The sequence below is a fragment of the Oncorhynchus masou genome, chromosome 16, assembly GCF_036934945.1.
Source record: "Oncorhynchus masou masou isolate Uvic2021 chromosome 16, UVic_Omas_1.1, whole genome shotgun sequence".
In the NCBI taxonomy this organism is placed as follows: domain Eukaryota; kingdom Metazoa; phylum Chordata; class Actinopteri; order Salmoniformes; family Salmonidae; genus Oncorhynchus; species Oncorhynchus masou.
Genome location: NC_088227.1, coordinates 23066276 through 23083634, shown reverse-complemented (window position 1 = coordinate 23083634; position 17359 = coordinate 23066276). Strand labels below are relative to the sequence as shown.

The 17359-nt window shown below is 40.7% G+C and overlaps 1 protein-coding gene across 1 annotated transcript in view; it reads left to right on the top strand.

Moving 5' to 3' along the window:
* Positions 1 to 1346: 1346 nt before the first annotated feature.
* Positions 1347 to 17359, top strand: part of LOC135557698 (potassium channel subfamily K member 2-like) — a 52009-nt gene continuing 35996 nt past the window's right edge. Inside the window, exons 1-2 of the mRNA XM_064991220.1 lie at positions 1347 to 1379; positions 6230 to 6549. Of these exons, the coding sequence (XP_064847292.1) occupies positions 6361 to 6549 (189 nt within the window). The 5' untranslated portion in view covers positions 1347 to 1379; positions 6230 to 6360. The remainder of the gene's footprint in view (positions 1380 to 6229; positions 6550 to 17359) is intronic.

Below are 17359 nucleotides of genomic sequence, written 5' to 3'. Positions count from 1 at the left end.
ACTTGCTAAATCAGGGTTGTTCAAATAGACCAGAAAGAGAGCCAAGAACCATATCTCGGGGGACAACACCATAACTGGGCCTCTTTCTCTTTCTCTTTATTAAGCACAATGCAAAAACAAAACATTTAGACAGGTATGCCTGTGCAGGCTCTTAGAGGCCGTGAGAGATAAAGGGGGTGAAGTTAGTGAAGCTGAGTTATGTGCAGAATGATTAAGAAACACACACACATCCTCCCAGATGTGAACCTGTCTTACTCCATCACTAAACCATTAAGACCAGCTGGCCATAGACATAAACAGAACATACATGTATGACAGAATGTCAAAATTAAGTGTTAGGGCGATAACCTCTGATTAAGTCATGTACTTTGGCCTACATTAGACATGCACAACATAGAACACGCAATGAATCGATAGAAAACCTATGTTGAATAAGTAATGTGACCTTTTACCCAGCATTACTGAAGGAGGAGGGAGCAACACAGCACATTCTAACTGATACTCTAGGATGTTGTTCCTTTGATGGACACAGTGTACACCACAGAGAAGAATACAGGCAAGGCAGAAAGACCAGTACTAGGATGCAGTTCAGCTCTTCAAAGGGATGAAGAACATAAAAAAAACTGTCATACTGTACATTTTTTCAGAAAAGAACCCGTCTTTGAGTTCTCACGTGGGTTCGAACTCCAAGCACGCTAGAATTGTGAGCGCCCGTCTTCATTATAACCCCATATGAGTTAGTTCAGTTTGGCACATCCAGTGCATTTGCCACACCGTCGCTCGCCAGCGAAAACACATAATCTGAAAGAGATTTATGCGTTCTTCCCCGGGCACTATGGCTGGAAAGAACTGGACGGATTTCTTGGAACCGTGTGTTCCTCTCCGATCTCCCGCTATGGTTTCACGCTCCATCTTCGCGCACCATTAAATGGTAACGCGGCGTACTGACAAATATTTAATTGGGAGATTATAAACTGGACCAAGACGAGAGCAGAGAGTAAGAAGACTTTTATGTGGGAAGTACGCCTCCCCAAAACCATGTGGAGAATTGCGACCCTTGATGCACCGAGCTCTCATCACGGAGAGAGGAGAATTTAAAACAGTAAGATATTTAGGCCTACATTTGGAAATCTCTGCCGATGAGGAACAGCAAGAAAAGGGTATTTGGTAGAGAAGAAGTAAGTGCGATACCCACTCATTTTGAAATTCAGAAGCATGATAAGTAGCCTAGGCTAGACCACTGTAGCCTACCGTGGGTTGATATTCAAATCGCATGTTGCGTGACTCACTCCCACCAGCTGGTCAGTCTACGGTGCCTTTCTCAGATCGTTTAATATTATTCAGAAAACCGTTGCTTTGGAGGAAAAGACCATGCCCAGGTACAGTGAAACAATTGGTGGTGTCCTTCCGCGTGTCCAGTGTTTGGTGTTGTTCTATTGTTTAGTTTAGTTTTGGCAGCCAATTATTTGACAATGAGAAAATCTGGGTTATTCGATGCGTAGCCTGTTATTCTATTCAATGGACCTATTCGATTTTAACCATGTGCAATAGAGACAGTTATCCGATTAAAAACGGCTCAAACTCAAAACATCAAGTGGATAGTTAGTTGTGCACAACGGACGTCATTGGGTGCTTTTCTAAAATCTTAAACGCATCAAGCTACGATATGTATGAGTGGGAAACAATTATGACAAGTAGATAATTCATTTTATTCACGAGATAATAGCCTACCGTATCGGCTACAATCGCCAAGAGACGTTATCCTTGTTCCTTTAAAAATCCTTGTCATTATGTATTAATACAGACTCGTAACGCTTGTTATCGGTTTGTCTGCCTTGTGTGAAATTGAGGATGTTTAATTTAACAAGAGATTAAAAATGCATGGGCGTATTTGTTAATAATGGCGAAACCACATTTGATGCACAATACAGATGAAGCCCTTGTTTCAATCTTTGCTTTTCATTTTTTTTCTTGTAATGTTACATTTTTTGACAGTACAGTGGTCCGAGGTCCTTTTCTGTCACGAATTACAGAGAGATAATCCTTGTTCTTCAGAAATAGAGCAAATGTATCTTTGGTATTGTCCTTCTGATACATTTTATAATATGGTAAATGCATTTGTTTATGTAAATTGTTCCATTTAAATTTAATGGGGCAATCTTTAGTTGCTACAACCATTTCTGGACTTATAAATCAATTATATACTCATTGAGTCTTGAAAAATATAAGGTATACATGCCTCATGAGCCTCTTCCAACTGTCATACCCCGTCAGAACCCAAAATATAGGCCTAAACTTGTTTTACTCAAATATTTGTAAACAATCTAAATCCAAACAACCACTGTGTGGCCTAAAAACATAGTTACAACTATAATTTTGATATAATGGGTGGTCAATCCTTGCATCCATAACATAGTCTATAGATTTGAGAGTGGTTGCATTTCTCCAGCCCCATCCCTCAGTTTTTTACTGAAACTGTGCCAGGGTGTGAATGTTAACATTTCAAATAAGGGTTGACACTTTCAGGGATGGGGAATTTTTTATTTATTTTTATTTTACCTTTATTTAACCAGGCAAGTCAGTTAAGAACAAATTCTTATTTTCAATGACGGCCTAGGAACAGTGGGTTAACTGCCTGTTCGGTGGCAGAACGACAGATTTGTACCTTGCCAGCTCAGGGATTTGAACTTGCAACCTTTCGGTTACTAGTCCAACACTCTAACCACCAGGCTACCCTGCCACCCTGGCATAGATGTAAATAACCTAGCAATTATACTAATTGTAAATCTCTCTGGATAAAAGTGTCTGCTAAATGACAAAACATTTAAAGTAAAATGTACTCCTAGCAAACCAATGCCATTAGAACATTGATTTCTTTTGTCATTAAGGATCGGGCCCATTTTTGCAATTTTTGCCTAAAAGGACATACCCAAATCTAACTGCCTGTAGCTCAAGCCATGAAGCAAGGATAGGCATTTTCTTGGTATCATTTGAAAGGAAACACTGAAGTTTGTGGAAACGTGAAAGGAATGTAGGAGAATATAACACATTAGATCTAGTAAAAGAAAAAAAGAAAAACACTTTTTTTTGTACCATCATCTTTGAATTGCAAGAGAAAGGCCATCATGTATTATTCCAGCCCAGGTGCAACTTAGATATTGGTCACTAGATGTCAGCAGTGTATGTGCAAAGTTTCAGTGTGATCCAATGAACCATTGTATTTCTGTTCAAACTTTTGTATCAAGACTGCCCAAATGTGCCTAATTTGTTTATTAATAACTTGTCATGTTCAAAACTGTGCACTCTTCTCAAAAAATAGCATGGTATTATTTCACTGTAATAGCTACTGTAAATTGGACAGTGCAGTTAGATTAACAAGAATTTAAGCTTTCTGACGATATCAGATATGTCTATATCCTGGGAAACGTTCTTGTTACTTACAACCTCATTCTAATCGCATTAGCCTACGTTAGCTCAACTGTCCCACAGGGGAACCACCAATCCTGAAGAAGTTTTAAGAACCAACAAGCCTTACCAGTTGTAGCTGCTTTTAGCAACACTTATATTTACACACTAGCATTGCTAGGAATTAGCTTGAAAAAAACAAAATAGTCAGCTAGAAGTTAAAGGTAGACTCAGTGAAATGACGTTGCCATGAGTAGCACCATGAGATGCAAGACTTCAGTCACACACAGTATCTGCGCATGGGCACAGATTTGCTTCACACTGTTCACAGTGTGGTAGCTAGGGCACCAAAACGTTGGAGAAGTTGAGCCTCGCGCTTCAATGCTCTTAATTGCTGCAGAAATGTACCCAATATGTTGTGTACTTTCTGCATCTATGGTGTTTCCTCTGACACGTTGGTGCAGCTGTGTGTAAAGAAGCTTGGCAGGTTCGTGTTCAACTTACTCTGCTAATTGTCTGATTGTCTGTAGGGTTGGTCCTTATGAAGGGGGGAAATGGAGAAAAAACATCTAATAAAACATAAATAGAGAGCAATACTAATGGCATTTTCTTTGTTGGTATTAACTCCGCCATGGTTGGTTGGACGAAGCCTATGGAAAAATGTATGTAGTTTTTGGATAAATGCTGAAAATAAGGCCTGTGGTAAACATAGGCTTAGGAGATCTTCTATGTTTTGTTCTATGAGATAATCTTCATCAGCTAATGTCACTTTTTGTGAATTCTGTTCGTATTTATGTAATAAATAAAGTACACAGGCCTCCCGAGTAGCGAAGCAGTCTAATGCACTTGCAGTGTTTGAGGCATCACTACAGACCCGGATTCGGTCCCAGGCTGTGTCACTGCCAGCAGTGACAGGGGGGGAGGGTTTGGCCGGCCGGGATTTCCTTGTCCTATCGTGCTCTAGCGACTCCTTGTGGCGGGCAGGGCACCTGCAAGCTGACCTCAGTCGCCAGCTGGATGGTGTTTCCTCTGACACGTTGGTGCGGCTGTGTGTCAAAAATCAGGGTTGTGTTTTGGAGGACGCATGGCTCTTGACCTTTGCTTCTCTCAAGTCTGTAGAGGAGTTGCAGCAATATTGTAATTACCAATTGGATATCACAAAATTGGGGAGAAAAATGGTCAAGGTTGAAAAATACATAAAAAAAACACACATAGCACATAGGCTTCATTATTTATAAAGGTCATGTTAACTGACTGATATTATCTAATAAGCCTGTGTTATTTTCAGACCTTATTTTCGGCGTTTATCCCAAAACCATATTCTTTCCCCATTCGTTTTCCCCATAGGAATGGCTGAACCATCCAGAGGTAACTCATTTTTGGGTTTGAGAATTACAAGCTGACGAGCTCTATTAAAACAGACTTTCCAAACGTGGGTCTGTTGTAGACCCACTTCCTCTCTGCTTAGCTAATGTCAAAATACAGTTCCTGCATGTGTACCATACCTGCACAAAAAAGCAAGAACTTGTGTGGGACTTTTATTTTGATACGAGGTAAGCAGAGAGGAACTGGCTTCACTGAGGAACAGCATGGGTCTACAACAAACAAGTTTGTACATTTTGTTTAATTATACATTCCATTAGATGTTTGTTTTTTCTCAAATTCCCCCCTGCATAAGGACCAAACCTACAGACAATCGACAGAGCAAGTTTAAACTGAATTTTATTTAACTTCTGGTTTCCGGCGGACTATTACTTTTTTTGCAAGCTAATTTCCAGCAACGCTGGTGTGTAATCACTAAAAGCAGCTATACCAATTGATGTACTAGCTGGATATCAATAACACAAATGGGATTATCTTCGTTGACAGGTCAAATGTTCTAAGGTGCAACTCACAGGTAGTCTAGTAGATCAGGATGCAAGAAAGAGTGTAGCCTAAAAAGCTACCCGTTCTAAAAACCGATGTAAGATAGTGCAATAATAAAACTAGTGTGTAACCCGGACTTTGTTACTAGGATTGTTAAAACGGCTGAGAGAAAATGAAAACGGAATCCCTTTTTAATCAAGGTCGTGAACATCGAACAACAAGCAGTCGTCCCTCAACCGGAATTTACTTGATTCACGTCACCTGCCCTGTGAGATGTCCTCCTGCATCTGCATTCATGTCTGAGTACTGCTAAGGCCATAGATGATTGCAATTTGCAATTGCAAATATGGTTTTAGTGGCCCACATAATCATTTTTATCTTATGATTAGTTCTATCACCATAATTTAATAATGCTGTTGTTGCATCTTTAGCTAAGGCTTAACACAAAATATTGAACTTATCAGGTATCAAGTTAAGACCCAAGTGCAGACTGTGTGAAGTAACAATGTTTATTGTAACATCAGGGCTCAGGATCAGGGACAGGCTCAGGATCAGGGACAGGCAGAGTGGTCAGGCGAGCAGGTACAGGGTCACGACAGGCAAGGGTCAAAAACCAGGAGGATGAAAAAAAGAGAGGCTGGGAAAAGACAGGAGCTGACAGGACAAACGCTGGTAAGCTTGACAAACAAGACGAACTGGCACAGACAGACAGAAAACACAGGTATAAATCCACAGAGGGGAAGATGGGCGACACCTGGAGGGAGTGGAGACAAGCACAAGGACAGGTGAAACAGATCAGGGTGTGACAGAACTTTAATTTACCAGTTTATCAGTTTAATGAAGTAAACCTTTTCATTAGAGAGATGGGTTTACAAGAGAGGCCACAACAAAGTGATCAATGACCAATGATTATTGACATCCCAGTTAACAGCCAATGGTAATGATTCCGCTCTTACAGTGGCCCCACCTGATCTCCTTGACCCAAAGTCTGCCGCTCACAACTCCAAGCCCCGCCTCTCCTTCTCGGCTGCCAAGCCGGTGGTCCTGAACTCCCCCGAGGACGAATACGACACCACACGCTTCACTGTCATGAGGTGGAAGACGGTATCTGTCATCTTCTTCCTGGTGGTGCTCTACCTCATTGTGGGAGCCCTGGTGTTCCGGGCACTGGAGCAGCCCCACGAGAGCCAACAGAAGCTGGCCATCTTGGCCGAGAAACTGGACTTCCTGTCGCTGCACGCCTGTGTCAACTCCTCCGACCTGGAGGACCTCGTCAAGGTGGGTCCAGACTCTACATCCTGTCCACAGAGCTACTGTGTAGACTAAAGTTATAGTACGAAAAACACTGGATTATTTCCTGGGAAAAATGCCCCTAGCTGATGTGCTAGTGTTTACATACAGTAATGAACGATAATGGTTTCAATTTATGTTCCTTTTTGCTGGAGTGTGATTGAGGGAAAAGCCTTACTCTTTAGAGGAACACCCTAGCCGAAGTGATCACTTGCTAGTGTCTATCCATAATAGAGATCAATGTCAAAATCTCCCACTACTACCAATGCTGTGGCACCCACCTGGCTGGCTACCATGGCTTATCAATCTGGGGTAATAGACACTTTGCTGATGTGAATACTTGCTAATGTTTGAGTAGAGTAATAATGGCATTAATATTTGAGCCTGCTCTATGTTTCCTAATACATTTTGTTTTGTAGACGGAGCATAAAAGCACACTGAACACAACAGCTGGGGGCTTGTGACACCAAAATAACTTTCAACTGAACTTTAATGAAGCCAAACTGTTTGTGGCTTGAATAGGGGTGGGGAGTTGGCCTCGTACGATCCATCCTGACCTCCAAGCTTTCATTCTGTTTCGCTAAACAGAATGTAAGCTTGCAAGATCAGGATAGTTTTATGAGGGGAGTAGGAGGTAAGGAACAGGACATCGCACTCGCTAAGCCTCTATAAGTGGGAAACTCCGCAGTGGTTGGTGACTCCTTCCATTAGTAGCCATTAGTCAGCTGTTGCACCACTCCAGTAAGGCCTTCAGTGGGGTTAGTGCCAGGCACTACCTGGCTACTCGGATGATTTATTAATATACAAACACTCTTTTCTATCACACACACATAGTCACTCCACTTTCACACACCTCTGTTTAATATGCACTGCTTTCATACACACATCGTGACTCTCTCTCTCTCTCTCTCTCTCTCTCTCTCTCTCTCTCTCTCTCTCTCTCTCTCTCTCTCTCTCTCTCTCTCTCTCTCTCTCTCTCTCTCACTCACACCTTTTACCAAGCTCACAGTATTCCAGAGCCCCTGGCTCTCCACCTCACTAGATGAATGAATAGAGACATTCCCTCGAAGGGAGTAATTAAAAGCGTGTGTGTTATTGAAAGCCCGGCCGAGAGGGGATTCCAGGGTAGCAGCGACGAGGAGGAAGACACATTTGTTAATGCCAACAGAAAAGCATACCATTGTGGGCCTCTTCTTATCCCCATTGTATGATTCCACAGGGTTAGAGTGAGAACAACTGGAAGTGAATGCTAAAACACTGCCTTAATAATATCTCTGCATGCCTTTGCTGGGAGACAGAGAGGAGACAGACATCCAGAGAGATGGAGCCAGCAGGCATATCAGAGTGGATGCTATGCTGAATGGAACCCAGAAGAGTTCTTACTTGAACCAAAAAGGGTTCTCCTATGGGGACAACCAAAGAACCTTATTTTCTAAGAGTGTAGATAACGTCTTACCCGCCGTAGTCACAGCACCATCCTCCCTCCCTTAACAGCACACTATAACACCGTTCTAATCACATTCAACAGTAACAGGTTGGGTTAGCCAGAATTTAATTGAAAGTTTTGTCTCCCCTTCATTCACAGTGATGAATTGAAGTGAACAGCGCCTTGACTTTGCACCAACCCAGTTGCTACTCTACTGAAAGTCACTGAGGTAGTTAGTAGCTGAGTTGTTCCACCAGTTCGGTGCCTTTAGAGATGCGTAACTTGGTGAAAAAAAACTTCTGATTTCACCTAATTTTAACATTCTGTCAGAAATAGCACATGTTGAACTAAAACATTTTTTTCCCATATCAAAAGGTTAATTTAAAAAAATACTATAATAATCAAGCTTGTCAACTTTAGCCAGTTAGCTTGGGTGCTTGGTTGGGACAAGCATGCATTGGCTGCAAGCTGCAGAAGGATGAGTATGCTACAATTCCCCATCGTTTTACAGTGCAATTTTGACTGCCACCAAGCTGAAGAAGTTTGAGAGGGCTTATCTAATGTTCCTTCATTAGATTTTAGCTCATCTTGCTCTGGCAAGCGTTAGTTGTTGGTCTTGTTGTTGTTGATGTGCATAAGATATAATTTCATGGTTGTTTGATCAATAGGACTGTAAAGTTCCCAAATGTAAGAGGACTCCCGTGGTATTTACATATTTGCAGAATTCCATCCAGGTGTATTTTGTGACTTTTGGCGAATTCGTTCTAATGGTCTAAAGTCACTCTGTTGCTACTGCCTGTAAACACACAGTCCAGTTCAAAGTGAGTGATGACAAATGGCTTGTCTGCATGGAGGCCTATTGTAGGTCTGATTGGCTATGGCGCACCGGTCTGCGTGGACTCCGGTCCTTGACAAGACAGATGTTTTCATTAGGTTTTATTTACTGCAGTGTCCATTAATTGTCCAAACTCACGTCCGATTTCCCAGTATATTTTGCTGTAGAATTTTCACAAATGCCTTAGAATACGTAATTCACCAAACATTCTTAGAATTTATGAAAACATGAAAATCACCACATCTTGTCAGAAAATGTAAAATACAACTGAAGTGTCATATTCTTCCTGGGGATATATATTTTCTACATTTATTTAACTAGGCAAGTCAGTTAAGAACAAATTCTTATTTGCAATGACAGCCTATGAACAGTAGGTTAACTGCCTGTTCAGAGGCAGAACAACAGATGTGTACCTTGTCAGCTCAGGGATTTGAACTTGCAACCTTTCAGTTACTAGTCCAACACTCTAACCACTAGGCTACCCTGTCGCACCATTTGAACAGATTTTAATAAGATTTCATGTTGCTAAAATGCTTTCAGTTCCACTTTAAAATATCAAAGGAATGCAAAAAGCCACACATTTCGTGGAACGACCTCAGTCCCGACACCTGAGACCCCAGCAAATATCGTATTTTCATGTATCTGCATGTCCAGTCCTTATATTTAGCCTCACAATGAAGTGTTTTACCATTTTATGTTCAGGACAACCAGGGCTACAAGTAGAACACACAACTATTTGACATGAATAGCATTCATGAGATTTATTGTAAAATGTATTTATTAATTTATGTGAATACTGTAAGTGCAGAAATTGTTTGCTCACCAGGAAATTAATATCCAGCTAGTCAGTGACAACTGTGTGGAGTTTGGAGTTTGAGACAGCAACTATGTGAGTTTATTACAGTATTATAGATACTATGTCCTGGGATTTCCTATGATCTTCTATGTAGAAGAACCCCTTAGCTTCTAACGCCTCTTGTGTAGCTTGTGAGCCCTTTCCGGATCTGCCCTTGTCTCACAAACACCACTGTAGCTCAGCCCCCATTACTTACACAGACTAGTATCTGATATATATATGGATGCAGAAGAAATATACAAATCCAATGGTACAACCCATAAGTCTGTCGCTCAAACACACAATGTTTAAAATGGGTTAGAAGTCAGCGAGACTCATTGGGTTAAACTCCTGTTACAAAGTGTTTGAAGTGTGGTGTGTAGCCAAGTATGCAGGCTAGCCTGTGTAGGTGCTGATTGTGAAGGATCAGGACCATGGACAGTGCTCGGTGCTGTTTCCCATGCTGGGGTGTGTGGCCTGGCTTTAATGCTACAGTACAAAATAATAGCAATGGAACACAGAGTCCCTGGTCTAGCTGCATGCTTCCTGCCTGCTTTGCAGTTATGTCACCTAGTTTATTTATTCAAGTGCACATCTCAGATAAGATCAGGTTCGAGATGAATTGTGATATGATTGCAAGCAGGCAATCATAGAATGTGGGAGATGAAAAAACCTCCCAATGTGCCTGTGAAGGACTTAAATCAGATCAAACATTTCATCTGAAGTCCTAATGATTTCCACCAGCTCACCAAATTCTCTCAGTTTTCTTTCTTTTGTCTTTCTGCTATGACTTTCTGCAGGACAGTGCCTTAGTTCTGTTTTACTCCCACCAGCAGCACGCAGACCGCAGCCCACATCTGCTCTCCACAATGTTATCGGAAACCTTCATAGCCTTGTAATATCTGCAAGGGTTTTTTAGGCAGATAGCATATTTCAAGTTTATTTTTATTTTTATCTCTGACACTCTTTCAGCAATTTTTTATATTATATTATCATAAGGCTATACTGTACTCTAGATATGTACTGTATACTATGTCTTCCTGGACTAAGAGCTTCTTAGGTGGAGTTTATGGGCCCTCAGGGACTGAGGCTGGATCTCAATCTATTAAGATCATGCCCTTGTCCCATTACTCTAGGACAGTGGTTCCCAAACTTTTTATAGTCCCGTACCGCTTCAAACATTCAAACCTCCAGCTGCGTACCCCCTCTAGCACTCTCAAATGTTGTTTTTTGCCATCATTGTAAGCCTGCCACACACTCTATACAATGCATTTATTAAAAATAAGAATGAGTGTGACAAAAACTCTCATTGGACCAGGGCACAAATAAGAATATAATAATAATCAATAATGTTGCTCTTTATTTAACCATCTTACATATAAAACCTTATTTGTTCATCGAAAATGATGAGTAATTCACCACAGGTTAATGAGAAGGGTGTGCTTGAATGGATGCACATAACTGCAATGTTGGGTTGTATTGGAGAGAGTCTGTCTAAAATCATTTTCCACACACAGTCTGTGCCTGTATTTCGTTTTCATGCTAGTGAGTGACGAGAATCCACTCTCACATAGGTACGTGGTTGCAATGGGCATCAGTGTCTTAACAGTGAGATTTGCCAAGGCAGGTTACTCTAATCGCAGCCCAATACAGAAATCTGGAAGTGGCTTCTGATTCAATTACATTTTCACAGAACCGCTTGTTGCAATTTTGATGAGGCTCTCTTGTTCAGATATCGGTAAGTGGACTGTTGTTTGTGTCATCCGTTTCAGGAAAGTACCTGCGTAATTGCGCATCCAACTCGAGGTGCTTCGCTATATCACATTTGACACATGTCCGTAATCTTGAGTTAAATTGCACACAAAAAAACTATACAATGATGGAAAGTCCTTTGTGTTGTCCTTGTTAATGCAGACAGAGAAGAGCTCCAACTTCTTAATCATAGCCTCAAAATTGAGTATACAATGCCTTGCGAAAGTATTCGGCCCCCTGGACCTTTGCGACCTTTTGCCACATTTCAGGCTTCAAACATAAAAATATAAAACTGTATTTTTTTGTGAAGAATCAACAACAAGTGGGACACAATCATGAAGTGGAACGACATTTATTGGATATTTCAAACTTTTTTAACAAATCAAAAACTGAAAAATTGGGCGTGCTAAATTATTCAGCCCCCTTAAGTTAATACTTTGTAGCGCCACCTTTTGCTGCGATTACAGCTGTAAGTCGCTTGGGGTATGTCTCTATCAGTTTTGCACATCGAGAGACTGAATTTTTTTCCCATTCCTCCTTGCAAAACAGCTCGAGCTCAGTGAGGTTGGATGGAGAGCATTTGTGAACAGCAGTTTTCAGTTCTTTCCACAGATTCTCGATTGGATTCAGGTCTGGACTTTGACTTGGCCATTCTAACACCTGGATATGTTTATTTTTGAACCATTCCATTGTAGATTTTGCTTTATGTTTTGGATCATTGTCTTGTTGGAAGACAAATCTCCGTCCCAGTCTCAGGTCTTTTGCAGACTCCATCAGGTTTTCTTCCAGAAAGGTCCTGTATTTGTATCCATCTTCCCATCAATTTTAACCATCTTCCCTGTCCCTGCTGAAGAAAAGCAGGCCCAAACCATGATGCTGCCACCACCATGTTTGACAGTGGGGATGGTATGGTCAGGGTGATGAGCTGTGTTGCTTTTACGCCAAACATAACGTTTTGCATTGTTGCCAAAAAGTTCAATTTTGGTTTCATCTGACCAGAGCACCTTCTTCCACATGTTTGGTGTGTCTCCCAGGTGGCTTGTGGCAAACTTTAAACGACACTTTTTATGGATATCTTTAAGAAATGGCTTTCTTCTTGCCACTCTTCCATAAAGGCCAGATTTGTGCAATATACGACTGATTGTTGTCCTATGGACAGAGTCTCCCACCTCAGCTGTAGATCTCTGCAGTTCATCCAGAGTGATCATAGGCCTCTTGGCTGCATCTCTGATCAGTCTTCTCCTTGTATGAGCTGAAAGTTTAGAGGGACGGCCAGCTCTTGGCAGATTTGCAGTGGTGTGATACTCCTTCCATTTCAATATTATCGCTTGCACAGTGCTCCTTGGTATGTTTAAAGCTTGGGAAATCATTTTGTATCCAAATCTGGCTTTAAACTTAGTATCTCGGACCTGCCTGGTGTGTTCCTTGTTCTTCATGATGCTCTCTGCGCTTTTAACGGACCTCTGAGACTATCACAGTGCAGGTGCATTTATACGGAGACTTGATTACACACAGGTGGATTGTATTTATCATCATTAGTCATTTAGGTCAACATTGGATCATTCAGAGATCCTCACTGAACTTCTGGAGAGAGTTTGCTGCACTGAAAGTAAAGGGGCTGAATAATTTTGCACGCCCAATTTTTTAGTTTTTGATTTGTTAAAAAAGTTTGAAATATCCAATAAATGTTGTTCCACTTCATGATTGTGTCCCACTTGTTGTTGATTCTTCACAAAAAAAATACAGTTTTATATCTTTATGTTTGAAGCCTGAAATGTGGCAAAAGGTCGCAAAGTTCAAGGGGGCCGAATACTTTCGCAAGGCACTGTAGTTGCGGAGAGTCTCCGTAATCCTAGATTCAGATCATTCAGACAAGAAAAAAACATCACCCAGATAGGCCAGTCGTGTGAGAAACTCGTCATCATGCAAGTGATCTCACAAGTGAAAATTATGGTCAGTAGAAAAAACTTTAAGCTCGTCTCTCAATTCAAAAAACCGTGTCAATACTTTGTCCCTTGATAATCAGCGCGTTTCTGTATGTTGTTAAAAGCATTATATGGTCACTGCCCATATCATTGCTTTAAATTAACAATTGTCACTGTAGTGTCCAAAACAAGATGTCAGGCATTCCTTTGGCAGCAAGAGCCTCTCGGTGGATGCTGCAGTGTCCCCAAGTGGTGTTTGGAGCAACTGCCTACAAGTGCGTTACCTCTCCACCATGTCTCCCTGTCATGGCTTTTGCGCCATCAGTGCATATATCAACATGAGCAGCAGCTACGTTTGGCTACATACGGACCGTTAGTGGAATTCCTATGAGAGAGTAATGGTTAATGTGATTGGATTTTAATTGTATGACTAGGCTACCTGTATTTGACATTGTATTGTTATTACTCTGAATACTAGATGGTTTATTTTTAATTTTTTTGCAGTGAAACGAGGCTACTCAGGGGAGAAGAAAAACTCACCCAAATGTATAGCCCTGTTGGAAAATATAAATGGACATTTTTTTTCAAATAGAACACATAATGACAAAATCCATTTATTCCAACAAAAGCAGCATTTAAGGCTCCAACTCGGGCTTCCGGTGACGCAATGTAGGAAATGGCTGCCTAGTTTTTCGTACTACACATCGGTTGGGTATTTCCCCCCCTAAATTCAAGTATTTACTCTGAGCATTATAATAACTTACACAAAATGGACAAGGGGAAAATAGGAAAAGGTCGCGGAGCTCCAACAACAGCCCGTAACAAGAAGGCAGAAGATATAATTGTCGAAAGACCCTCGTATATAATCCTCCAAAGACCCTCTTATATTACGAGAGATTCAAAAGGTGAAACAGGAAATTGACCAGATTTATAGAGAAGAAGTAGAGAAAAAGCTTAGGTTCCTGAAACAACGATATTATGAAGCTCAAAGGCAACCAAATTACTAGCATGGAGACTCAGGAAACAACAAGCACAGAATATCATTTTCAAAATAAAAGACCCCAAAACAAAAAAGATCACATGCAAATGAGATGAAATACAGAATGCATTTGAATCATATTACACAAATCTGTACAAGCAACCAGAGAAGGCAGACAATAGAGCACTTTTTGAACTCACTTGATCTCCCTTCAGTTGGGACTGAGCAAAATGACAGACTAACTTTAGAAATATCCACCGAAGAAATTAATAAAGCAATATCTCAACAAAAAGTCAAGTCTCCAGGCATTGATGGCTTCCCTTCAGAATGGTTCAAGACCTTCAGAGAACAACTAACACCTCTACTTAAGGCCTGTTTTAACTGGACACTGAGGGAGGGGGGTCTCCCACCGTCATGGAGGGAGGCCATCATATCAGTAATCCCAAAAGAGAGTAAAGATAAGAAAGAACGCAGTTCATATAGACCTATCGCAATTCTTAACACAGATTATAAACTATATGCATCAATAATAGCCAAAGAAATGGAGAACATAATCCCAGAATTGATTGACGGAGATCAAACTGGTTTCATACAAAATAGGCAGACACAGGACAATATAAGGAGAACACTACATGTCATGGACCACATTACTCAGAATAAGACAAGTGCAATATTAATCAGCCTAGATGCAGAAAAAGCATTTGATTCAGTGGGATGGGATTACCTATTCCAAGATATGGAAAGATTTGGTTTCAACAAAGAAGTGATACAGTGCATCAAAACACTGTATTCATGTCCGACCGCTAGAATAAAGATAAATGGACATTTGACACGAACGATAAAATTAGAGCGAGGGGCAAGACAAGGCTGTAATCTTTCACCCACGCTCTTCTCCTTGTACCTCGAACCATTAGCACAGGCAATAAGACAGGACCCAACCTTAGAGGGAATAACAATAAGAGGCAGTGAACACAAGATATGCATGTATGCTGATGACGTTCTGTTATTCCTTAAAGACCCAGGCTCAAGTGTAGCTAGATTGATGGATGTTTTACAAACATTTGGAACATATTCAGGGTATGTGCTTGACGTACACAAGACCCAAGCCCTAGTATATAATTATACCCCACAGGAAGAGCTGAAGAATAGGTATAACTTCACCTGGACCTCCTCATCCATTAACTATCTGGGAGTAAATGTACCAAAAGATACACCCAAACTTTATTGGATGAATTACGATCACACTAACAAGAAAATATATGATGACCTGGACAGGTGGAATTCACTTCCCTTAGATCTTGGTAGTAGAATTGAAACAATCAAAATGAACATCCTGCCAAGGTTACTGTATTTGTTCCAATCACTGCCCATAGAAATCCCACCTAAACAGTTTAGGGAATGGGATAAACGGATATCAAGGTTTATCTGGAACAGTAAGAGACCAAGAACTAGATATACAACACTACAGTTACCAAAAAACTGTGGGGGTATGGTCTTACCAAACCTAAAAGATGATTATGTGTCAGCCCAATTGAGACCTCTGGTGTGTTTGTGCAATTCAGAATACGAATCAAAATGGAAAGACATTGAAACTACTTTGACAGAGATTCCCAAAACTGACTGTATGGGTAATAAGGACATGATAAAATAAATATACAATAGACAAAATCAGTGGATTAATTTCTCTCTGAAGACATGGTTTAGGGTAGTTAAGCAAAAATAATTTAGACAGAGAGATCAAACTGCTGAGTTGGCCCGCATACGACCCCAGTTTCATCCCTGCACCTCAGGACAGGAGGTTTAAGCAATGGGCGCAGAAAGGCAACACATCATTCAGTACAATTATAAGGAATCGGGACCGAGATAAGGACCAAAGTCAAAAACATGGCTTGGTAAACAGGATTTTTACAGATACCTACAAGTTCGACACAATTTCTTAAGGGAGATAAAAGTGACTGACCCTCGAGCACCTCAAATGAATCCAAGTATTCAGTAACGCATCCAACTTGGGGAGTAACAAAAAAACTACTTCAAATCTCTACTTGGGTATTCCATCCTCAAAGAAACATTCTACAAACTATATTAAAAAGAAATAGGAGGAGGAACTTAACATTGAAATAACTGATGAAACATGGTTGAACATATTAGAGACTCAACAAAGCTCCACCAACTCAAGGTCATGTAGAGAATTCTGTTGGAAGAATGTTATACGTTTCTTCATAACACCTAAACTGAAATCCAAACAGACTGGCACACTACACCCTTGTTAGAGAGAATGCGGTCTATTGAGGGCGGACCACTCTCATATCTTTTGGACTTGCCCTGCAATCGAAACATACTGGGGAGAAATAAGATCTAACATTGGAAAAATAATGGGATTTGACATCGAACAAATTTTCATTTTTTTTGTACATGGGTGAAATACCGGATAACTTACACAATAGAGAAAAGTACCTCTTGAAGGTCCTACTGGCAGCCAGTAAAAAGGCTTTCACTAGGAAATGGCTACAAAAAGACCCTCCCACCGTGACCCAATGGATAGACATTGTAAAAGAAATACACCACATGGAGTGTATGACCTTTGCTTTAAGAACTCAACAGGAGAGAGGTCAATACTGGGAAAAATGGGTTTCGTACTTGGAAAAGGTCTAATTCAAAGATGTCAATGTAACTAATATGATGATATGATGATGAAGGTATGAAGTGCACTGTAACTGCCAGATCATTTTTTATTTGACTTTATTTGTACTTTCTTTGTGTTCCTACAATAAAAACTAAGTATAAAAAAAGGCTCCAAATCTCAAGAGACTCAGATTGATGTTTATTTAAGTTATTGATTTGGTTAAAGGGACTGATATGGAAGCAGTAGAGCTGTGTTGAGACTCCACTTGTCTTTCTATGTTTGCTCTGGGACACATGGATGCCCATGGATTATCAGTGACTGGGCGTTCGTTAATCCCTGTGGTTTCCTCTGTGTTTGTTACAGTGTTATTTCCCTCATGGACACACAGAAAGGATGTCCAGACATGTTTGTTAGAGCAGTGCT